Here is a 24,759-nt window from a genome sequence, read left to right on the forward strand (position 1 = left end):
AAAACCACAAGGCACTTCATTTCAACATTATAATGTGTTGCTGTGGAAAAACATCCATAAAACAGCAGCTGACCCTCCTCCTGCCTGTTCTGTTTCTGAAACTGAATCCAACAGACTCTCTCATCAGCTCCTGCCTCCAACCTTCTGTAGACCAATACACAAAATAGTCTCACCGTCCTCGTAGGGTGTGTACTCCACCCGGTAGGTCCCGTCGCCTTTGTCGGTGATGTAGGCATCTGTGTTGACACCTGATGGGTTGGAAATGCAGGCTTTGATATGGCTGCCGCCACTCTTGTAGTGAGCTCGGGCGTCCACTGTGAAATGTGTGGTCACTTCTCTGAGGACGCCTGCAGAGACGCAACAAATATAAAAACATAAGGAGAAGAAACCAAATCTGATTTTAAAAACTGATCATAAAAGGAAGCTAAATGCAACACACAATGAGTAAAGTGTAGCCTATAAAACTGCAAATGTGCTCCTGTGAGTTTATTAACTGTCATAATTGAGAAGTGGAGGAGGCCAGTAATTAAACCACAGAGAGCCGAGTCCAAACCAGATCACACGGTCCCTTCGTCATAAAAACAGACCACAGACCAGCAGAGAGTTGGAAACTAAAGTTCAACCATGTGTGGCTCTGAACCAGGCTCTGACAGTTTATTCACACCAGTCACACTGGTGTTAAATTTGCAATTGAAAAGTGAAAGAAATTCAATCAAGGTAAGAGTTGTGCACCCTGAAGAAGATTTTACATAGTTTATCAGTTCAGTGCTTTTGAAATTAACATACAGGATTGCCGGCTACAAAACCAAACAGATTTTTAATGTGATTTCAGCAGTAAATTAAAGATCAGGTATCAGTTTAATAAAAAATATATATCCACCTCAGTCCACCACCTTGTAACTGGGCAGAGCGATATCTTTCAACCCTCACCTCTGGGCTCCACTCCTGGTCCGTAGACCTTCACCCCGCTGGTGTCGATAGCTGGGTCCACCTGTAGTCGGGCGGGGGATTTTGGCACTGGGTGCCCTCCATATTTGATGGTGATGGTGTACATGCCATGGAACTGTGGGATGTAGGTGATGGAGTAAGTCCCATCGCTGTTGTTCTGGACGTGAACTTCAGCTTTGGCTCCGGAGTCAGAGATGATCTCGATGGTGAGCTCGGCCTCTCCGGCTTTCGAGCAGTCCACTGTGAAGGATCCGTCCTCGTTGACCTTCCCTCGCTCCAGGCCGGGGCCGCTGGCCGTCACCTTGCTGGGGTCGAACACCGACTGGACCACGGCCTTGAAGGGCGACCCAGGAATGTGCTGGTCTGCGAACAAGATGTTGATGGCGTACTCACCAGGCTCAGTGGGCAGGTAGGACACAGAGCAGGATCCGTCACCGTTGTCCTGGCATTCGATCTTGGCCTCACAGGGTCCCTCTACTGTCAGGCCCAGACCACCAGTACCAGCTCCCTTTGTGTCAATGGCAAAGGGGGCCGGTTTACCCACAATACCGCCCTGAAGACCTGGACCGTAGGCTCGAACCTGGAAGGTAAACATGCAAAAGAGATGAGAGACAAGTTTGTGACGCTAACGCAGCATGCACCAGTACAAGATCTTCGGGGTTACATGAGGAATCCATCAATGGAAGGATTATTGAATACATCTTGAACCAGTAGACGCAGTAACCCTGTCTAAATAACTAAGATCATTGTTACTCTGACCAAGAGAGGGGTAGTCCTACAAGGAAAGTTTATCTGGACCAAGATTTTGCAAAGTTTGTGGGAGCTTTTAAGGATAAAAGCTGCTCTATTTAACGAAAATATTGAAAGACTTTCTGAAACATTAAGAGAAGCTTTGAGGAAAATATCTTTGACTCACCTTCGAAGGGTCAGGGGGCATGACACCCTCCACAGTGAACGGACTTCCTGGTACAGGGTTTCCGTCGTAGCTGATGTCCACTCTGTACGGTCCCTCCTCAGGGGGAATGTACTTCACTGTGTGCACCTCATTGGCCGTGCCTGACTCCAGCTTGCAGGGGATTGGTCGACGTGACGGTGAGGTGATCTTGACATCCAGTTTGCCTTGACCTCCAGCACCCTGAGTACTGACCGTGAACTCCTCGTCCTTCCCGACATCCACCTCTTTGATTCGCACACAAGAACAGATAAAGCAGGATGTTTAGGGTTATGAAAAGTCAGTGAGGTTTAGCCTTGGTACACATTACTTTAGAAGATTTCAGTCTGGATAAACATCTTCTGAGGAACAATTTATCCCCAACCAAAAACTTGAACTAGATGTTCAGTAAATAAGGTGAAGCTCAATTCTATATATTTAGTTCAGGAGAGTGGGTCCATTAAATATCAGTTCAGAGAACCAGAGAGAGATGTCTGATTTTGGTCAATCCAGTGAAAAACCTAATGAAGTCCTTTCAAAAATCAACCGGATGAATTAGCGTTGTGAACTAAACGTTAAAATAACACTCAGATCAGACTCAGATGTACTCACTGTTGTTCAAACCCTGAACTTTGACCTTGTTGATGTCCAGCGGGGGGGCCACGCTGATGTTAAATGGACTCTTAGGGATCGGGTCTCCTCCGTGACACACAGTGATGGACACGTTCCCCTGATGGACACAAACTTCAGTTAACATCAGTTCATCAGTCAGCTCATACACTGTATATAAACAGGAATCAGAGCTGTCTGACCTGTTGCACCGCGGTGTAGCGGACGGTGTACGAGTAGTCGTGGTTATCGATGATCTCAAAGTCTCTGACCGCCTCGCCTTTAGCTGCTCCGGTGAAGTGAACCTCAGGTTTGGCTTTACCGGCTCCTTTTGTGTAAATGGTGAAGTGAGTCGGTTTTCCCACTTCAACACCTGCACAGAGTTCAGGAAGAATACAATTTAAAAACTCATAACATGGAGGCTTATTACAGATCCAGACCTTCTGGAGGAATAAACACCCGGAGTCACATCACGTTCTTCTTGAATTTATAATCATGACGATGTGACATTTGTTGGGTCTCTGTTCATTAAGGGAATGAAGCTGGGTCCCAAATACAGGGTGGGGTAAAAACACATGGGTGGATAAACCCCCGATGGTGTGCTCCCACCACTGACTGTAAAAAAATAGGTTTCCTCAGTTAAACAACCCCATTAAACAACTTTATTTCTGAGGAAAATCTGATGCGACTCAGCGACAAACTTTCACAATGTTTTAAAGTTGTCTTCACATTTATGTTTCGTCTCGTTCTCACTCACTGACCCTCCTGAAGTTATAGCGACCAGATGAAGCCACCGTTACCTTGAGGAAACTTGTGGATTTCTCTGGTTTGATAAATAATGTAAGTACACAACTCAACAAATTATAGAATGAAGGTGTAGTCGTTACAACGTTGAAATATTCTGTCTCTGAAAAAATAATTCTCTGTCACTTTCTCATTTACCTGTCTTGTTGAGTCCGGGTCCTTCTGCTCGGACTTTAGCTGCATCGTGGGAAGGATCCACCTTTATTCTGAAGGGGCTGATGGGGATTTCCTGTTCCAACATTAAAGGTGGGAGGTTTGTTAAACATCTTGTTTTAACAGACGTTTCCAGAAGCAGTTCCCCAGTCTGCGCTCTCACCTGATCAGCGAACAGCACCATGATGGTGTACTGCCCGGCACCTGGAGGCGTGTACTTCACTGTGAACGTGTCGTTGTCGTTTTTGATGATGTCAAAGTCGATGTCAGCCTCCGCAGGACCGACCACACCTGGAGCACACTTGATCCCAATGCTGACGTCACCTGCAGGTAACAACAGTGATAATAAACCTTACTCAAGTCATACGTGAGCTGCTTTTTTCAAAATTAAGATAATAACACAAATATGAGGATAAAGACTTGACACAGGTGTGATTTAGGATCATCTCACCCTGTCCGGCCTCGCTGCAGTCCACAGTGAAGTATGTCGGCTCGTTGGCCTTCAGTCCCGCCTTCTCCACACCTGGACCGTAAACCTTCACATTCTCTGGATGGCTGCCTTCTCCGATCGTCACCTGGTTCACAAGACGCAAAGTGTAACACTTCAGTGGAAAACATTTTTAAAAAACATAACAGCGAGTCGCAGCTACAAGTACATTTCACAGATTCAACTGTTACAGCTGCTGCAAACTGGGGAAGTTTAAGATCCAGATTATGAACGCTTTATAAACATTTTCCTAAAAACCGTGCTCTTTATTTTGTTTTGCTAAATGTGTTCTTTAATTTTAAAAGTCCATCATATAACATCATCATATACATTGTTTAATTTACCCTAATTTAATGCATTTATATTACAAGTTGCTTAACGATGCAGAGTTCAGTGTCCAGCTGTGATTTTACCCTGAAGGGGCTGTTGGGGACGTTGACGTCGCCCCAGGTGACGATGATGGTGTGTTTGATGGGTTTAGTGGGGATGTAAACACAGAAGTAGGTGCTGTCTCCGTTATCTGTGATCTGTACGTCGATGGGGAAACCTTCTGCGTCCTGCAAGCATAAACAGATTTCACTCGTTGCCATACAAAATGTCACTAACTACAATAATAAGCAAAGCAGAGGCAAATATTGAACTTTATACTCCAACTTTTCATCGTCTCTCTGGCAGTAAAGGATCGAGTACTTGAACATCACACAGAAGAACATTATTAAAGTTCTGACCTGAGCGTAGAGCTTCAGCTCTCCTCTGCCGGCTCCGTGGGTATCGATGGTGAAATCAGCAGGTTTGTTGACGATGCAGCCCAGCGGCTCCAGACCTGGACCGTAACATTTCACCTGAGGAGGAGAAAATATTCAACACATCACGTTTAAGAATTAAATATCTGTGTTAAAATCAGGGAGGTTCTGCTCTCACGTTTTCTGGGAAGACGTCATTGGCAGCCGGCAGAATGTGAGCCATGTAGGGACTGTCCTTGATGTCCTCGTCGTCACATATGACGTGCACAGCGTAGTCGCCCGGTTCAGTCGGCCAGTATCGAACGTCACATGACCCGTCGCCTTTATCGTCACACTCGATCTTCGCCTGAGAAGGACCCTCAATGGAGAAACCTGCAGACAGAAGAGATGCTTCATGTAAGTCCTACTGAGCATCCACCCAGATAGCACAAGTTACGTTGAGTAGATGTTGTATTAGGAGAGTTTGCTATTGGGAAGATGTTGCTGATGATGCCGACAACAGTGATGATAACTCACAACGACACCTGCAAGAAGTATGTGTGCCGCTGAGGTAACAGCCGAATACAAACAATAAAAAATGATTCAGAAATGACTATGATTCAGATCAGATATGAAAGTATCTGATTACATCTGTAATCACAATTACATCTTCTTTTAATTTATATGAATATTAAACATTATGTATTTGTGTATTTATTGTTTTTATTGGTTGTATGAAATACTCATTCTTCTTATTTCTAAATAAATAACAATTACATGTAATACATTATCATAAATAATTCTATATTATCATATCATTATAAATAACTGGATCAGTTCATCCAAAGCACGATCAGACCCAATGTTTATTTATTCATAATTTACTTATTAATCATATTTATGAACTGTACATTTTAAATAAACATTTTCATTAATCTAATTTCCACACCCATTTTATCCATACTGGTCTTATACAATTGTAGCCAATTATAATGTAGGGAGACAAAGCTTCAGATCGCCATAAGCCCCGCCCCTGGCCACCTGTCAATCACTGTGAGCAGCAGGTGAGTTGTCGTTACGTACCGAGCGTTCCCACCTCCGTGCCGATGGCCTCCACCACAAAGTCAGCACTCTTCCCCACCATACCGGTCTCTAGACCTGGACCCCAGGCCCTCACCTTCTGAGGCCCCGCCTCCTCACTCACCTGGACCTCGAATGGACTGAAAGAAGACAGAAGTTTAACTGGTGCAACATCAGAAGTTCTGGACTATAATTTACTGTTTGTATTTTTGATTGAACTAAATATAAGATAGTTTTATCTTTTAACAATTTCATTAAAATATGAAGTGAGTGTGAATTCTCTTCTGTATAAAAATCACAACACACAATAGAATTAATAAAATACAGTGTGGTCTGTGTGTACCTCAGGGTTTGATCCTGGTTCCCTTAAAACTCTGTATTTTCATGGCACCACAAACATAAAACTCACAAAGAGTCCAGATAGCTGGATTTGGTTCTGTCAGTGTTCTGTTGATATTAACTTCATCAGTGATATAACTGGAGAACACTAAGATCAGATTGATGTCTCACCTGCGTGGGATGCTGTGTCCTCCCCAGTTGACGATCACAATGTATTTTCCCGTCATGACGGGATAATAATTACACTCGTATATCTCGTTCTCCATCTCGAGGACCTTCACTGGCTCCTCCAGACCCTCTGGGTTTAAATAAAAAACATCAGCCACAATCAGGCCTGCTTATCACGGACAGTAAAGGTGCATTACAAACTAATGTTTTGGTGTCGTGGCGTCTTACTTGGTCCCTTCACGGTGACTTTGAGCTCTCCGCTGCCGGCTCCTTTAGTGTAAACTTTAAAATCAGCCACTTCTTTCACCCTCAGGCCCTTCGGCTGAAGACCTCTGCCTGACGCCCTGCAGGCGTTCGGATTACAGGCTGTGAGGACCAATCAGAAGATTTGGGACAAAACTGGGTTAGACTGGGAGGTGATGGTAAAACGATAACGAGGCAGAAACATTCACACAAACACACACTCCTGTTTTAATTCTACACTGAACCCTGAATTAAGACCATTAAAGCCTCATCTGTCCACACTGACTTCTGTTTGGAGTTAAAATACAGACTTTATGTCAAATCAGACTTTGTCCTTTATAGAGACAGACTCCCACACTATGTAAGGACACTCCCACACGCTGTAAGGACAGTCCCACACGCTGTGAGGACACTCCCACACGGTATGGACACTCCCACACTCTGTAAGGACACTCCCACACTATGTACAGACACTCACACACTCTGTAAGGACACTCCCACACCATGTAAGGACACTCCCACACGGTATGGACACTCCCACACTCTGTACAGACACTCACACACTCTGTAAGGACACTCCCACACCATGCAAGGGCACTCCCATACGCTGCGAAGACACTCCCACACCACGTAAGGACACTCCCATAACATGTAAGGACACTCCCATACACTGTAAGTACACTCCCACACTCTGGAAGGACACTCCCACACAGAGTTGCAGCTCCTCCAGTTAGTTAGAACTGAAGAAGCCTCTTGGGTGAGACATGAAACGTCTTCAACAAACTGAACCAGTCCAGTTGCCTACGATACAGAACTTATCATTACCATGACCTGGATGACTGAGAACCTTCATCAACAATACTTAGATTCTGTTGGAGAGTTACTAATTTAAGCCTTTAAATGATTCATTTCCTAAGATCCTATTCTTCTTCCATAGAAACTAACACTTCAGGTGATGAATAACCAAATGCAACAAAATGTCCTCAGTGTAAAACTAAACATATATAACCAAAGATGAACACACACACACACACACACACACACACACAGCTGCAGGTTTATCTCTGTTAGTCAGCTGATCAGTGCTGAGAGAAGCAGTTTACTGCGGCTGAAAGGAAAAAGCAGCAAAGATGAAGACAAGATAAAGAGAAAAACAGGATTAAGAACTCAGGGCTAAACGTTCATGACTTCAACAAGTGAAAAATCATAAAACACATCGACACAAAATGTTCACAACATCTGTGAATGTTCACAGAGAAAACACTGAGTGAAGCTGAGAATCACTGTCACATTTCTTTTTTAAAGAGTGGAAAAGGAAGAGAAGGGTTATTAATGTTGGTTATGAGGAGAAGGAGAGGTGAAGCAGCTGATGATGATGATGATTATGATGAAGATGAAGGCCCACATGGTCACATTCACGCTCAACAAATGGGCCAGAAATGAGAATTTAGAATTTATCCACTGGTATTTTCATTAGTCGTTACTATAATTATTGAGTTAACTGAACAGAGAGAACTCAAACATTTGTGCTTTACATATTTTTTACAAACAAAATCTGGTTTGAGGAATTAAAACACCACGAGGGTACGAGCTAACTGAATAATGTTGAGCTAAAGAAAATAATCGACAGGATAAAATCATAGTTGGCCTGAGGTGATCATTAACCCTGACATCATCCACAGAGGTCTCAAGCGATCACAACAATCAATCACAGTCTCAGTGCACCCACATTCACTCTGTTTCTGGGCTGTAGAAGAAGATAAAGCTGCTCAGATACGAAGCAGGTGCTGCACATGCTGTAAAGCTAGAAACCCCCTTCGGAGAGGTCAGAGGCAGGGATGGTTTTGAGTTGAGGTGGAAGGAAACCAGGCTAGCGCAGGCAGGCTCCAGTCACACCCCCGCCCCCAGCCTGTACTAACTTGGTCGCCTGGGTTTGGGCGGTGTTGGAGGGGGGCCTCTCTTTGTCTTGTCTGAGGGTGGGGTGCGTATGGACTGAGGTCCAATCTGCACCGGAGACGCAGGTTGAGGGACGCTCTGTGAAACTGAAGGAAGGAACAACAGTGATGATACATGTGTACACAGGCAGAGAGGGGACAGGACCGGTAGAAACCAGAACCAGCAGCAAGAGGTGGAACACAGTCGGGTATGCCAGTCAAAAGTTAGTCCCAAGTCGCTGATACTTTAGTCAAGTCAATTCAGGTTAAGTCAGAGGCAGAGGTAGGTAAATCACAAATCAAGACTGAAAGGCCAAAGCCCTCAATCAAGTCCAAACCAGTTCCAGTCAGGTCAAAACAGGAACTTCCAGGGTCAAGTCAAAGGGTGAGAAAGCCAAGTCTCAAGTCAATATTAGCAATACCCCCAAGTCCCAAGATTTACAAGTTTACTAAGTCAAGACAGACAAGTCCTGGGTCAAGTTCAAAATCAAGACAGCAAGTCTCAAGTCATAACACTGAAATCAAGACGGACAGTGTCAAGTCAAGACAGCCAAGTCCAGAGCCATGTCCAAAGACAGGCAAGACAAGCAGTGCCAAAGTCGATCCATCGATCCAAGTCAATCCCCCCCAAAATGTACAAGTTTTTTAAGTTAAGATAGACAAGTCCTGGGTCACGTTCAAAATTGAGACAGCAAGTCTCAAGTCATAAGAAGTGCCAAAGTCCGTCCATCTATCCATATTAAGTGATAGCAGTAGACTACACAAGGTAGTTGAGACATCCCAGGTCTAAGATGGACAAGTTCCAAGTCAAGATCCAAGTCAAGTTAGGTCAAGGTAAGTCAGAAGCAGAAGCAGGCAAGTCCCCAAAACGAGATTGTAAGTACAAAGTCCTAAATCAAGCACAAAGTCAAGTTCTCAGTCAGGACAAAACAGGAATGTCCGAAGTCAAGTCAAAAGGTGAGAACGGCAAATCCTAAATAAAGAAATACAAGTTCCAAGATTTACCAGTTTACAAAGTCAAAACGAACAAGTCCTGAGTCAAGCTCCCAATTAATACGGACATCCCAATTCAAGACTGCAAGTCCAAAGTCTCCAAAATCAAGTTTTATGTCATGTTAAATAGGAAAGTCCAGGGTCAAGACAAAATGTAAAGGCAAGGCAAGTCCTAAATCAAGACAGAAAGTCCCAAGTCTAGTCCTAACTAAGTGCAAGTCAAGACAGGAGAGTTCCATTTTAGAGAGAGTCCCAAGCCACAACTAGGTCCAGTCACACAAGATTTAAGTCAAAAACAAGCAAAGTCCATCAATCCATCTATTTTCAGTGATCAGCAAAAGACTAAACATGGTAGTCCTTACATCAAACGTCAAAGATAGACAAGTTCTAAGTCAAGTCAGGTTAAGTCTCAAGCATAAGTAGGCAAGTCCCAAATCAGGACTGACAGTCCAAAGTCCCAAATCAAGACTGACAGTCCAAAGTCCCAAATCAAGCCGAAAATCAGGCTGTAAGTCAGGTCAAAATAGGTCAAGTCCAAGTCAAATTGTAAGTAAAGTCACAAGCCCCTCAAGATTGGCAATCCCCAAGTCAAGACAACAAGCAACAGTTAAAACAAAAGTCCAGTCACAAGTCCAGTTCTCATAAAGTCCAAGTTAAGACAGGCAAGTTCCATCTTAGAAAGAGTCCAAAGTCAAAACTGGATCCAGTCACACAAGATCCCAAGTCAATGCAGCAGACTACACAAGGTAGTCCAGATATTCAAAGATGGACAAGTTCCAAGTCAGATACCAAGTGAAGTCCCAAGTCAAGACTGGCAATCCCAAAGATGAGAAGGAACCACAGGCTGTTATGGAAATCAAAAACTGTCAGTGCTTTAATCCATCAGTCTGGGCATCAGGTTTCAATGTGACAATTAGAAATAGATGCTGAGGAGCAGGAGGTGGTGGTTACAAGAGGAAGGACCAAAGGTTCATTATGCTGTTTGTATTAGATGATTTACTGAATGAAGTCAGAATCTCTGCAGGTTTCAGGTTCTTGTTAATGTTACATGGTCATTAATCCATAAGACAATTACGACTTCAATTTAAATTTTAATAACCATCCAGAACAAAAATCAAGTCAGTGCTGACTATTTTCCATGTGGTAGACACAAATGTATAAAACCTACCCTCTGAGATGTGGACAGTGAAGGGGCTTCTGGGAATCTGCTGCCCAGCAAAGGTCACATAGACGGTGTGAGGTCCCTCCAGGACAGGAACATATGTGCACCGGAAAATACTGTCGCCTTTGTTCTCTAAGACAATCTCCACTGTATCCCTCCGACCGTTTGAATCGACAATGATGACGCCTACATCTCCAGCACCTGCCCCTGGTGGACAGACAGAGGGACAACAGGACTTTCAAACACTGAAGGAAGAATGTGACTCAAATTAAAAAGATAATCCTATAGCATATACAAAATATATATATAGAAAATATATACTGTGATATTTTGAAATCTCAAATTCAGTTTGAGTGGTTACCTGCAGTGTAAATGTCAAAGTATGTTGGTTTGTTGGCCACGTTTCCCGTCTGCTGCAGTCCCGGCCCGCGGGCCTGAACTCTGGTCGGGTCACCCATGGCCTTCGAAACATTCACCATGAAGGGACTTCTGTCGATGTCCTGCCCAGCAAATAGCACCTTCACCTGAGAGGAGCAGCAACACATAGGCCTGTCAGGGCTGCTGATGGGTCACTTCTATCATTAATTAACCAGATAGGTCATCTAAATAAATAACCCAAAGTGAAGATATCGTGTATTGAGACTCTTCAGTAGTATATTGTTGATTGTTAGCTCGTTTTTTTCCCTCAGAAGTTTTCATAAAAGTGCCAAAAACAGTAGAATATCTACATTTTTTCAACCAGTAAAAAGTGAAAAGTTCAATTTTCAGCTGCAGTAACCACACCACTTCCTGTTTGTGATTTCATCAAATCTAAAGAGATGTAAAGTTCAGACTGAGCTCCATTCACTAATGAAGACCATGAGATGTAGCTGAAATCTCTTGAGGTTCACAAGTCGACCTTTACACTACATGATTGGTGCTCTTTGTCTTCCATGGTGATTTTATCTTACTTTATGAAGCCCCTCCACTTTGGGCAGGTAGACCACAGAGTAGGTTCTGTTCTTGTCGTTGTTGGGGATCACTCTGGCCTGATGGACACAGATAATAATGTCAGTCGTATTTACTTTCTTGTGATTGAATAAATATAAAATAAGAGTGTGTGTTCCCACCTCCTCTGTGTGTCCCTCTGGATCTTCCACATAAACCAGAACTTCTCCCAGTCCAGCCTCCACCGTCTCCACCAGAAACTCTGCTGGTTTCAGGACAACGTTACCTCGAGGTTCAATACCTGAAAGACAAAGAGAGGAATCAAGTTCATGACATTACACAACAATCAGGCTTCTCAGGTCCCAGCTGATAGAGACCACAAGCATGTTGACAGCAGTGAGTAACAGAATTAAAGACTCAACATGATCTCAGGTCATTCAGACGTCTGACTGAAACAGTGACACTAAATCTCAAATAAAATACTGACAATTTTCTATAAAATCAACTGCTCTTCAATTATTTACAATTATAATATTTACCAAAATATTCACTAATTATGTAATCTTGATAGTTCTTGATCAAACAAACACACCAACCAACCAACCAACCAACACACCATCAACCAACCAACCAACCAACCAACCAACCAACCAACACAACATGACACCAACCAACCAATCAACCAACCAACCAACCAACCAACCAACACACCATGACACCAACCAACCAACACACAAACCAACCAACACACCAACCAACCAACCAACCAACACACCATGACACCAACCAACCAACCAACCAACCAACCAATCAACACACAAACCAACCAACACACCAACCAACACACCAACCAACCAACCAACCAACCAACCAACAAACCAACCAACCAACCAACACACCATGACACTAAACAGCCAACCAACCAACCAACACACCATGACACCAAACAGCCAACCAACACACCAACCAACCAACCAACACACCAACAACCAACCAACACACCAACCAACCAACCAACCAACCAACAAACCAACCAACACACCATGACACTAAACAGCCAACCAACACACCAACCAACCAACCAACCAACCAACACACCATGACACCAAACAGCCAACCAACACACCAACCAACCAACCAACCAACCAACACACCATGACACCAAACGGCCAACCAACACACCAACCAACCAACCAACCAACACACCAACCAACCAACCAACCAACCAACACACCAACAACCAACCAACCAACAAACCAACCAAGCAACACACAAACCAACCAACACACCATGACACCAACCAACCAACCAACCAACCAACCAACACATCATGACACCAACCAACCAACCAACCAACCAAGTAACACACCATGACACAAACCAACCAACCAACCAACACACCATGACACCAACCAACCAACCAACAGACAGCTGGTTTTCACTTGAAGCTAATAAAAGCAGATTTAAACTGATCAGTCTTTGAACGGACTTCGGCACTGTGTTCTTCTCTCACCTGGTCCGTACGCTTTGGCCCTCTTCGGGTGCAGCGTCTTCGCCCTCAGGGGGGCACCTGGCTTCAGTTTAGATTTGGGGAACTGAGACAGGTAGGTCATCACAGAGTGCTCGTCCACGTTAGGATCAACTATCTCCTCCGGAGCGATCACCTGAAGAAGAACAGGGAGATGTTTACACGATGACCACATTCAATCCTCATAATGAAAAAGAAACGTGACCTTCTGAAACAAACACATCTTTAAACGGAGCCACAGAACATTTTTATATCACAACTGTTCTGCTCGTATCAGATCTGAGTCCAAAACCATTAATGGCAGAAGAACTGGAGACCGACTAAAGACAGGAAATCCAGATTAATCGTTTTATGAGACTAACAAGACAAATAATGGAGGAAAGTTTGAGAGCACAGCTGCTGGTGAACACATGAGAGGTTTGTTAAATGTTAAACAGCTGCTCCTGTAATGATCCTGCTGCTCATGAGCCGAGCAGGAAGAAGCTCTAAATCCCCCGCTAAAATAAAAGCATCAATACATCGTTTTATAAAACATCATAACAATCAGTTTAGGCAACATGTTTCTAAAATCCTAGCTTCAGTTTACAGGAACAGTCAGTGATTCATTACAAGTGATGGAATGTAACTGAGTACATTTACTCAGGTACTGTACTCACGTACAGTACAAGTACCTCAAAATTGGTCTTGAGTATTTCCTTACTCTTTATACTTCCACTCCATATTGTACTTTTTACTCCACTACATTTATGTTACTAGTTACTTTACAGATTACATGCTGCATCATTTTTAAATGAATATATTTTCTCATCAATCAGATAAAAACAGTGATTGTGACGATCAGCTGACTCTCAGTTTATACACACGTTAGTATATGGATCAGTTACTTTACTGATACTTTCATACTTAACTACATGTATTGCTAGAGTACGTTTATTTCCAGAAGATTAAGTATTTTTATTGCTAGACATTACTTTTGATACTTCAGTACTTTTAATATCAGATACTTTAAGACTTTTGCTCGAGTACTATTCATATAGGTGAATTTCACTTTCACCAAAGTAATATTTTAACACTGTATCTTTACTTTTACCCAGTCTGACATCTGGATACTTGTAACAACACTGTGTATTACCTGACTGAACGGAGTAAACATGCATTTAATTAAAAAAACAGAGTAAAACTGATTAAAAGTCTAAAAACTTCTCTAACTTGGAAAAAATCCCAAACTTTTGCTCATGTCGGCCTCACCACTGCCTTCGTAGCTTCTGATTGGTTAATTAAATCACATGTCAGATAGAGAGGAAGTGATCTGATGGTCAGAGTTTCCAGTGATCGTCATTAAATATAAAACACCTCATGGTTTATTATTTCTGTGACGATGGAAACTCTGAGCGTCTGTGTTGAACTAACGAGCCGACACTTAACGACGGTTCGTTCGTCATCTGATTGTAGAGTTTGTGTTCGGTGTTCAGTGCGTCTCGTCCACTCTGCTGCTAATTTAGACTGCTGGCTGCAGGATCGCTCTGCGGCTGGAAATAGACCAGATCGGCATTTAGCACATGTGAGAGGAAAGTTCCTGATGCTGCAGCTCGACTGCAGCAAAGACTCATTATCACACACACAAACTCTCGTTATAACATTTAGCTCAGGACCCTAAAAGCTCTGATTTCGCCTCATCACAGCTATTTATAATAGTAAAAAATGTTTTTAAAAAATATTAAAGATTACATAAAGAACACTGTATTTCTATCTAATGGTGGATGTTTTATAGACGCATTGAAATATTTTGTACACTAAATATATTTAAATGTCTGTTAAAATGTTCAGGGAACACGTTATAATAACCATCATCAATAAATAATAAAACATTTAAAGCGTAGTTACACTTTAGTTTATAGTTATTCGACTGAAACAAAAAATTAAATGTTTCATAAATAATTTATTGAAAAAAATGTTTTATTGTAAAGTTGCAACTGATTTTTTGAAACATTTACAATTATTAATAAATTGTTTATTTAAGTTTAAGTTAACAGTCAAAAAAATATTAACTACAATTTAACTATAAATGTATAATTATTATAATTGATCAGTGATGGTTATTATAAAGTGAATCAATATGAGAATGTAACTGATGACATATGTTCCTACAGTATATATCAACAGTGATGACGCCAAACATGTGACCTTCAGTTTATAACAGATATAAAATGTATAAATAATTATATATGTAACATATGTCAATATAATGAAACCTTCCAATTTTTCCTTCAGTCTAAACTGTATGTTGCATTTTTATATGGTGTTATAAGCTGCAGCTCAACACTATATATGTATATACTTACAACAAATATGACATAGTTACATTTGTATAAGTTCACATGTTGTATTTTAATATGACGTGATATGCTGCAGCCACATGTTAATAATTCATTTATGTAAAGATTTCAGTTTATAACGAGAAATAGAGTAAAATTTGCATATGTACATATTAAAATAATGTATGATGATTTTGTCATACGGCCTATATGCAAATAATATAATATGCATATATGTCTAGTTTGTATATAATAGTCACTTTAAACAGCTGTTGACTTGATGAGTTAAAAGGTAAAGGACTAAATGAATCTTTCTTCTCAGGACTGTTCGCGGGTCTGGAGACTCATGATGTCAGTTTTTCTTTAATCCTGCAAATAAATCCTTAAAAACCCATTTTGTCTTTGAGCTGATCTGGATCAACCGGTGAAATAAATCTACTGTTGATGACAAAAGAAGCTCAGATGCTCCTGAACGTTCTCTGTACCTGTCGGCCACGTTAAGGTTTGATGAATGCGTCTTGTTTCAGCATCGTGTTCATGGTGAAGGTGAAGGAACGGGGAGCTGTTACCTGTGGCACTCCGAGCCAGTCGTCGGCCTGCTGCATGGCCTCTCTGGCGTTCTCCACCGGCTGACTGGGATCCCATGTTTCCCAGTCTGGACACAGACCTGAAGGCAGCACAGAGACACACTGAGCCAGAGGACACTTTGACTGAATCTGTCACGAGAGCTGAAACACGAGCATTTCAGCAGCGGACAAACATTATTATATTTTTAATAAATATGTTCAGATGGTTTATGATTATTACACTGCAGACACAACAGCTTATATCTTTCTTCAATTTCAAAAAGAAACAATTCATTTTGATTGATTGTGGATTATTAATTAGAATCTGGGACATCACAGTCCTCGCTGTGGACCTACCAGGGGCACAGTTGTCCACCAGAGCTCCCAGTGCCTTGCCGTCCCTCCAGTCCCGGTGGAAGTTGGTGATGGGGAGCTGGGGCACCTTGTTCTGGATCCAGCCCAGCAGACGCTGTTTGGGGGTCAGTTTCTTGGCGTCCTCGTCATCCTCGTCCTCCCACATGGGCATGGAGATGGAGTAATGCAGGATCAGGGTCCAGATCAGACCCAGGATCAGCTTCAGGTTCCCGTCCACGATGGCTTTAGAGTCTGAGGACAGACGGGAGGACAGGTTAGACAAGATGTCATCAGTGTCTGTACAGGTTTGACTGGTGATCAGGACAGATGTCTCCGGTCTGTCCCTACAGGTGCAGTCATTACCTGTGTGACATGTCAGCAGGTGTTTGTGTTGATGCACAGCTCAATAAATATCGTTTACAACAGAATCATATGATCTGTAAACTGTCCGCCAATCACAATTCATCTCAACGTTTTCTGATGGCCCAGTTTCCTGTTCTGTTCTTTACATCTGCTCGCCAAAATAAAAGTTCACGGCTTCAGGTTGTTTATCTTCCAGCTGTCAGGAGATGTCTTTTAATGTGAAAGTTTCATCCATCGACAGCAGAGAGTCGATCTGCTGCAGGGTGATGTCATCCAACCCCCGGTCTGAGGAATGAGGTCAGTTTAAATAGGAAACACATGCACACACACACACACACACACACACACACACACACACACACAGTGATACACACAATAACACACAGTCATACACACATCCAGGAATCTGAGGGAGGACTGTGAGCTGTTCCTGAAATGAAAAGTCGTTTGTTTTACCAACTTTCAACCTGATGACTCTTTCTGCTTTATATAAACACACACACACACACACACACAGACACACACACACACACACACACACACACACACACACACATACACACTGCTGTAACAAATGACTCACACTCCTGCTTCGTCTCTTTATAAATGTCTTGTCAGTGCTGGACGCAGTTCATCATGTGTCGTCTTTAAACAGACCTATGAAAACCTCGAGTTCCCCCGAGAGTCACGTTTAAGGAACGCAGCTGAAGTTTCTAGTGGATCGACCAATCAGGAGACAGAGCGGATCATAAATCATCTCAGTGTTTTCGGGCAGATTGTTGCTGCTCAATGAAAACATTTCAAACACAGCTGAACTTCAGCCGACACGTAGTCTGTTCACACCTGACATTAACAAACGCCTTCATCTGATGTCACTTCCTGCTCTGTATGAAACAAACCCGTCCATCACTGAGACAAACAGACTCCATGTTTCTACTCAAAGACAGAAAGAAGTTCATGAAGAACATTTGCTGAATTTACAAGAAGGAACAAATCAGTCAGAATCAGTCAGAGACAGAGTTTCACACAGTTTATAAAGTGTCTCCAGCTCAACAACTCACTAAACTGACACATTTGTTAAGGGAGTCTGGGGACAAAGAAGTCGCCTATACTGGTTACTGTTTAGTGTGTTTGTAAAATGTGACATGTTTAGATCAATAAAATGTTTCTTCTTTCATAAATTGAGTGTAAATGGTGAAATCAGTGTAAACAGTGTGTTCAAACAGCTGCTAAATGTTGGCAGGTAAGACTTTAGCACTTTAGACACAGAAGCAGACAGGCTGGTACAGCCATGCTGCCACAAACTGACACTTTGTACAAGGAAACAAACAACTGACTGTTTTCATTTAATGCTGAATTTACAAGAAGGAGACAATGATTCAGAATCTGTCAGAGACAGAGTTTCACTACGTTAGAGAGTTTGTTTTAACTCAACAACTCTTAAAATCACCACATTTGTTAAGGGAGTCTGGTGATGTGGAGGTTACTAGTGAAAGTGGAAGAAAATGTACCTACGTGCTTTTAAACTGGAGTGTGTGTGTGTGTGTGTGTGTGTGTGTGTGTGTGTGTGTGTGTGTGTACGCGCGCGCTGTGTGTGTGTTGAATAACAGACATCTTAGCTCACAGAAGGAAAATATGATTTCATGATTGTGTCCACAAGACAACGGAAAACACACACACACACACACACACACGCGCGCGCGCACACACACACACACACACTCAGGAAGCTCAGTGTCCAGAGATTAGTCGGGTCGGTGTTCAGGGAGGATGTGTCGTGTTGGAGCGTCGCTGTAATCTTTCCCCAGGAAACAGGAGCTGCAGGCTGTTTTCAGGAGGAAACAGACGAACTGAGCTGAACTCAGTTTGGTTTGATTTACAGTTTAAAGTGGAAACAACTCAGTACATTTACTGCAGTACTGCACTTCAGTACATTTACTGCAGTACTGCACTTCAGTACATTTACTGCAGTACTGCACTTCAGTACAATCTTTAAGTACTTTACTGGAGTATTTTAATTTCTACTTCATCTCTGAGGGAAATGTTGTGTTTTATTTACTTTGCAGATTCATTTTTTTAAACAACATCTAATTGAACAGTGAGTGTTGATGGATCAAACCACACAGCAGAATATAAAGTCAGAACAATGAGCTCCACATGTGCCGGCTGCTCCTCCGAGCCGGACTCTGCTGCACTGATTAAGTTTCTCCTCCTCTACAGAGTCACGCGTCATTTGATTCAGGAGAAGCTGAAGTTTCCATCCGGATCATTTAAAGTCCTAATTTTACATTTGTGTTGCGTGAGAATGGATGAATGTGGTGTTTCTTTACTTTGAACAGACAGAAGATCAGGAAGTTTAGTTTGTCTCCATCTGACCCTGAACAAGTTACAGACATTATAATATTGTCCTCTGTGTTTTTCAGCCTATATTTCATTTACTGACAGTGCTGATGTTTTAGTTCAGAGAGGAAACAGAAGCAGCTCGGCTACAACCAGAGGAAGAAACTACAGGACGTGACGGTGTAATCAGCTTTTCTACGGAGGCCCAGAGGGTCCAAACAAGACATGAAAATGAGAACCTCCACCCTGCATGAGTTTATAAAGCATCAGAGGCTCAGCTGCTGGCGGCTGTTAATGAGCAGCTGTCCACATACTTTTGGACACATTCACCTATTGGTTTAGATGTCCAAAAGTATGCGGACATTAATTAATGGGAGAAAAGGCTGTAGGGGAGTAGTTTTACTTTGAAAATGTTTGAAAGTGAAGGAGTAACTTTTTCCACTTCCTGTTTGTCTGAAGTGCCTCTGAGCAAGGTGCCGAACAGCTGACGCTCCTGTTTGTGTTGGTGGATTTTACATTTCGACAACGAGTGCACCAAACTGACGACATCATGCTGTACTCATCATCATCATGCTAAACTGTATAAACTATATAAAGTGTATAAACTATATAAACTATATAAACTATATAAAGTGTATAAACTATATAAAGTGTATAAACTATATAAAGTGTATAAACTGTATAAACTGTATAAAGTGTATAAAGTGTATAGACTGAGCCTCCTCTGGTGATCTGCTGTCCTGCACACAGTCTCATCTCTGTTACTCTCAACATGAAGCATAAAGCTCAGCTGACTCTCTCAGAGTTTAGATACAAACTGCTGATGTCTTGTGACTTTTTGTCCCTGCAGGGACGCCGTACTCTCCTTACAGCAGAGCTCTGTAAAGCAGGAATGGACTGTGGTGTCGAGCCAAACAGCTTCTGAGCTGCACAACAACACGTCTGTAACGGTTAGCAAACAGAGCAGCTACAGGTCGACTGCTGCTGCTGGAACAATGAGTCCTGATAGAAACATGAGCCAACAGGCTGGGGGGGCGACGGAGAAACTGTGTAATGTGACATTTAGACAGAAAGACTTTATGGGCACAGAGAGGAAGTGATGGAGAGAGAGAGAGAGAGAGAGAGAGAGAGAGAGAGAGAGAGAGGAGCCTGTGGGAGAGTGGAAAGAGGAAAAACAAGTGATGACGACGGAGGGAAAGAATTAAGAAGCAGATTAACAGTCTGAACTCTGCTGGAGGATGAAACACGACCAGACAGGAAACAAGAGCGTCAGTGTTATTGAAGGCTTATTAATGACTGTAGTGAAGTCGAACAAATCAGACACACACAACCACGAGTCTTTGACAGCACAGTTTACATTCCTCATTCATATTTTCATAAATCATTAAACTGACAGTTATTTTCACCGTTAATCGTCAGAGACTCAACATTTAATGTCATCAACTAATGGCACTCAGTAGAGTGCATACCTCCACCAAGGCCCAAAGTCTCCTTAATCTACATTTAACAGTACTCACTCATAGACACCAGCCACCTAGATGCACCTGATTTTTATATTAAGGTCCATGAACTATTCCCTGAAAATAACCAAACGCTATATCTTACAATGTTAAAGAAAGAAAAGATTCCTGAACCCGTCCCTTTATCCCGATCTGCCCCAAAAGGTAATGGGGTTTATTTTGGGCCAAGACTCAACCTCCATCCAAGTCTGGTGGAAATCTGTTCAGTAGTTTTTGTACAATCCTGCTGACAAACCAACAAACCAACAAACCAACAGTCCCAGACCCAAAGCCTCTTGGTTGACTGTCAGAAATGAGCTGAGTGAACTGCTGAGTGAGTCGTCGCTGCAGCTCTGGTCCTGCTGAGACTCTTTGTCTCTGATGTGGATGAATGAAGTGTGAACAGTTGGAGACAGAATCTGTTCTCTGTTCTTCATCAGTACCGAGTACAGAGCGGCACAGAAACGTTATCTTCAGAGTGGGAGGTTCTGTGGCGTTATCAGCTGGAGGTCAAACAGCCGAGTGTTCGACTCCTCACTGTGTTTACAAAGTTCGACTACGTGAAGAAAGATCCTTATTTCCAATCACATGACTGACAGAACACAACCTGACTGGACTGATCAATTATCCTGATGATTAGTCCAAGTGTTCAAATCCTTCACATTAAAGCATGAGGGGGAGTCGATAATGACTGAATTTGTTCTAGAGTGAACTATTCCTTTAAAGTCAGAACAAACATACACGACAACAACGAGACTAAAAACGTATGTTTGTTTCAAAATATCAGTTTGTCACAATAACATGACTGAAACATTATACATCAGTTCAGTCATGAGAGCAAAACTAAAGAATACAACGACTTGTCAAATGAAAAACACTCGACTACACACACTCACACACACACACACTCACACACACACTTGCACACACACTCACACACTCGCACACACACTCGCACACAGCAGGTGGACAGCAGCTGTATAAATGTGTGTGTTGTTGTTTATCCTGACTGTGTTCCCGAGAGTGGTTAGCTTCACAAAGACTATTTAAAGACACACACACACACACACACACACACACCTGTGACCTATAAAAACCTTAAGTGTGCGTTTCAGCCAACAGCTGGAGGGTCGAGATCCTCGAGACACACACACACACACACACACACACACACACACTCACACACACACACACACAGTGAACTGGTCGTCATGTGGACGTGTTGATTGAGTTTCTGTTCACTTAATCAATCAGATAAAGTCTTTGACTGGACGCCTGCATGTGTCAGATCGACTGTAATCAGCCTCACAGTGATCATGTGTATTGATCTGATGACATCATCTATTCTGCAACAAATCAAACCATTACAAACTGTAACATTCAGATGTCACAGAGGAGGCTGCTCGTCTTCACGTGCGCCATTCATTCCTGATAACAGACACCTCGTCTGCATGTTATTATTATTATTATTATTATTAACATCATTATATTCTGTCTTAGTAAACTGAATCTGAGAAAAAAAAAACAACAATATTTTCTCAACATGTAAAAACAAAGTGCCAGAAAATGGAAAAACTCAAGTAAAGTACAAATACTTCAGGATTACACTGCAGTACAGTACTTGGGTGAATGTAATTAGTTACTTTCCAGCACTGGTGTGTCGGCCTGTCGAGGATCTGGGGACCCTCCAGCTGTTGGCTGAAATGCTTCAGACCAACTGTGACAACAGCTGACACACACACACACACACACACACACACACACACACAGACACACACACACACACAGGCAGCATTCATCCCCCCCAGGCTGGGACAGACCACATGACATGTTGGGGGGGGGTGACAGTAACAAGACTGAAGCTTTGTTGTTCAGAGTCAAACTGAACTGGGTTGACGAGCAGCAGTGTGACGGTCAGCAGATCGCTGGCTTCTAATTCAGAACTCCATTTAGAAAACGCACAATTTTACAGTGCCATGTTAAAGGATAAATCAACTTGTACATTTTACACATTAATTTCTCCTCAGCTTGTGAAACCGTTCGTATAATGTCTCCTGTGTCTCTGTAAGAAAAGCCAATGATGTCACAGTGATGTCACAGTGATGTCACAGTGATTGTGGCCGGTGGAGACGACACATGTCTGAACACTGCAGGAATGAGCTCTTCTGCTCGTCTGTTTCTCTTTCAGGGAGAACAAAAAGTTAACAGAAAGAAAAATCAGCAACAATTTTGATAATGAATCAATATCACAGTCATCACTCAAGATGATACACACACATAAATACATCTATAATAGTTGATGTCAGTGTCTCATCTTGGACTATTGAGACTATTGATCGTTTGATCAATTAAGTAATTACTTGATCAAACGATCAGTCGTGTGGTGAGTGCCAGACTTTAAGGAAGTGTCCCGCTGAGGTTTCGGTGTCTGAAGGAGTCGGACGGTTCGGACTGTTGAACAGCTGACAGCAGCGACAGATGGAGCGGCTGGTTTCTGACACCGTCACAGCTGAGACTGACAACAGCTCCACACATCAGGTCAGAGGTTACTGTCAGGAGGCGGAGCTGCCGCTCACCAACAAGGATGAACACAGAGAAACTAACTCTGACACACTTGGATGGAGGTTTTTTTTCTTAAATAATAAACTGATTATTAATGTGTCATCTGGAACGACAGACGACGGTCACCACGTTAAACCTCACTTCATCTCCTGTTGGAGCCACCATGAACCTGACCTCTGACCTCTGACCTCAGACCTCTGACTGTTTCACTGCACACCCCATCTGAAGCTCAGTCCATCATCAATGCACTAGATACCAAAGGACAGTCACATCTGAAACTAGAATGAGACTCATGGGAGTGCATACCTCCGCCCAGGCCTCACTCATAGATACCAGTCACCTACATATGTCTGATTTTATTATTTACTGAGAAATGAACCGCTCACAATGTCAGGAAGAGAGAAAAAGTTCATGGATCTGTCCATTTATCCCCGACCCTCTGGGCTGAGACTCATCCTCCATCCAAGTCTGGAAACATGTTTATATAATCATACTGACAAACCAACCAACCAACCAACCAACCCACCAACCAACCAACCAACCAGCCAACCAACCAGCCAACCAACCAACCAACCCACCCACCAACCAACCAACCCACCAACCCACCAACCAACCCACCAACCCACCAACCCACCAACCAACCCACCAACCCACCAACCAACCCACCAACCCACCAACCCACCAACCAACCCACCCACCCACCAACCAACCAACCAACCAGCCAACCAACCAACCAACCCACCCACCAACCAACCAACCCACCAACCAACCAACCAACCAACCAACCCACCAACCCACCAACCAACCCACCAACCAACCAACCAACCAACCAACCCACCAACCAACCAACCAACCAACCAACCAACCCACCAACCAACCAACCAACCAACCAACCCGCCCGCCCGCCCGCCCGCCAACCAACCAACCAACCAACCAACCAACCCACCAACCAACCCACCAACCAACCAACCAACCAACCAGCCAACCAACCAACCAATCAACCAACCAACCAGCCAACCCACCAACCCACCAACCAACCCGCCCGCCTGCCCGCCCGCCAGCCAGCCAACCAGCCAGCCAGCCAATCAACCCAACCCTCCTGCTGACCTGTAGACTGTGTGTTTCACTTCAAACAGCCTCATTTCATTACAACAGAAACCAGAAGGACTGAAGGTAAAAAGTTCCTGATGTTCTCCAGACTGTGAGGGTTCAGGTTTCTGCTCCTGGTGGTGGTTTACTGCCTCCACAACAAAAACACTTCAGCTTCTAAAACGTGAAGTTTGTTTCTGTCTGAGTCTCTTGTCACTGTTCAGGACAAATGATTATCAGAGAAAATATTGATCAGATTAGAGTTATCACTTCTACTGTGTCACAAAGCGGACCATGAAAAGAGTTCCTCATCCGAAGATCTCACGGTTTGTTGTGAGTTATAATTTTAGAACTTTATCAGACAGCGACGGTGGATCCATGACAGGAGGCGGGCAGCGCCACAGAACTACTTCTTACTAAAGAAACAGGAAGTCCTACATGTTCTGGTGACGCTCAGCATCCTGTCACCATGGAGACGGACAACATCAGCAGCACACTGTCACCATGGAGACGGACAACATCAGCAGCACACTGTCACCATGGAGACGGACAGTCTGATTTGATTGGTTTTACAAATTTTACAGATTTTATTGACTGCTCCGAATGTATTGATTCGTATGTATCAATTTATTTGATGAAGACA

General features: G+C 43.0%; 1 protein-coding gene across 14 annotated transcripts in view; it reads right to left on the bottom strand.

Annotated features, from left to right (window-relative positions):
- LOC311252669 (filamin-C-like) overlaps positions 1 to 24,759 on the bottom strand; it is a gene marked incomplete at its 3' end in the record, with an annotated part of 53,139 nt that overhangs the window by 23,120 nt on the left and 5,260 nt on the right. For 7 of the 14 annotated variants that reach the window (XM_084346019.1, XM_084346017.1, XM_084346018.1 and 4 more), the window contains exons 2-23: positions 16,267 to 16,515; positions 15,913 to 16,010; positions 13,014 to 13,164; positions 11,683 to 11,801; positions 11,524 to 11,601; positions 10,935 to 11,097; positions 10,580 to 10,780; positions 8,404 to 8,526; positions 6,470 to 6,607; positions 6,245 to 6,371; positions 5,738 to 5,874; positions 4,854 to 5,047; positions 4,661 to 4,774; positions 4,346 to 4,489; positions 3,897 to 4,020; positions 3,609 to 3,769; positions 3,431 to 3,521; positions 2,692 to 2,861; positions 2,492 to 2,609; positions 1,865 to 2,127; positions 931 to 1,528; positions 174 to 347 (exon numbers count right to left, since the gene is read on the bottom strand). In XM_084346019.1, the coding sequence (XP_084202145.1) occupies positions 174 to 347; positions 931 to 1,528; positions 1,865 to 2,127; positions 2,492 to 2,609; positions 2,692 to 2,861; positions 3,431 to 3,521; positions 3,609 to 3,769; positions 3,897 to 4,020; positions 4,346 to 4,489; positions 4,661 to 4,774; positions 4,854 to 5,047; positions 5,738 to 5,874; positions 6,245 to 6,371; positions 6,470 to 6,607; positions 8,404 to 8,526; positions 10,580 to 10,780; positions 10,935 to 11,097; positions 11,524 to 11,601; positions 11,683 to 11,801; positions 13,014 to 13,164; positions 15,913 to 16,010; positions 16,267 to 16,515 (3,735 nt within the window). The other 7 variants (XM_084346014.1, XM_084346021.1, XM_084346020.1 and 4 more) reach the window with 3 other exon arrangements.

The sequence above is a fragment of the Pagrus pagrus genome (genome assembly GCF_965226575.1).
Source record: "Pagrus pagrus genome assembly, chromosome: 23".
Lineage (NCBI taxonomy): Eukaryota > Metazoa > Chordata > Actinopteri > Spariformes > Sparidae > Pagrus > Pagrus pagrus.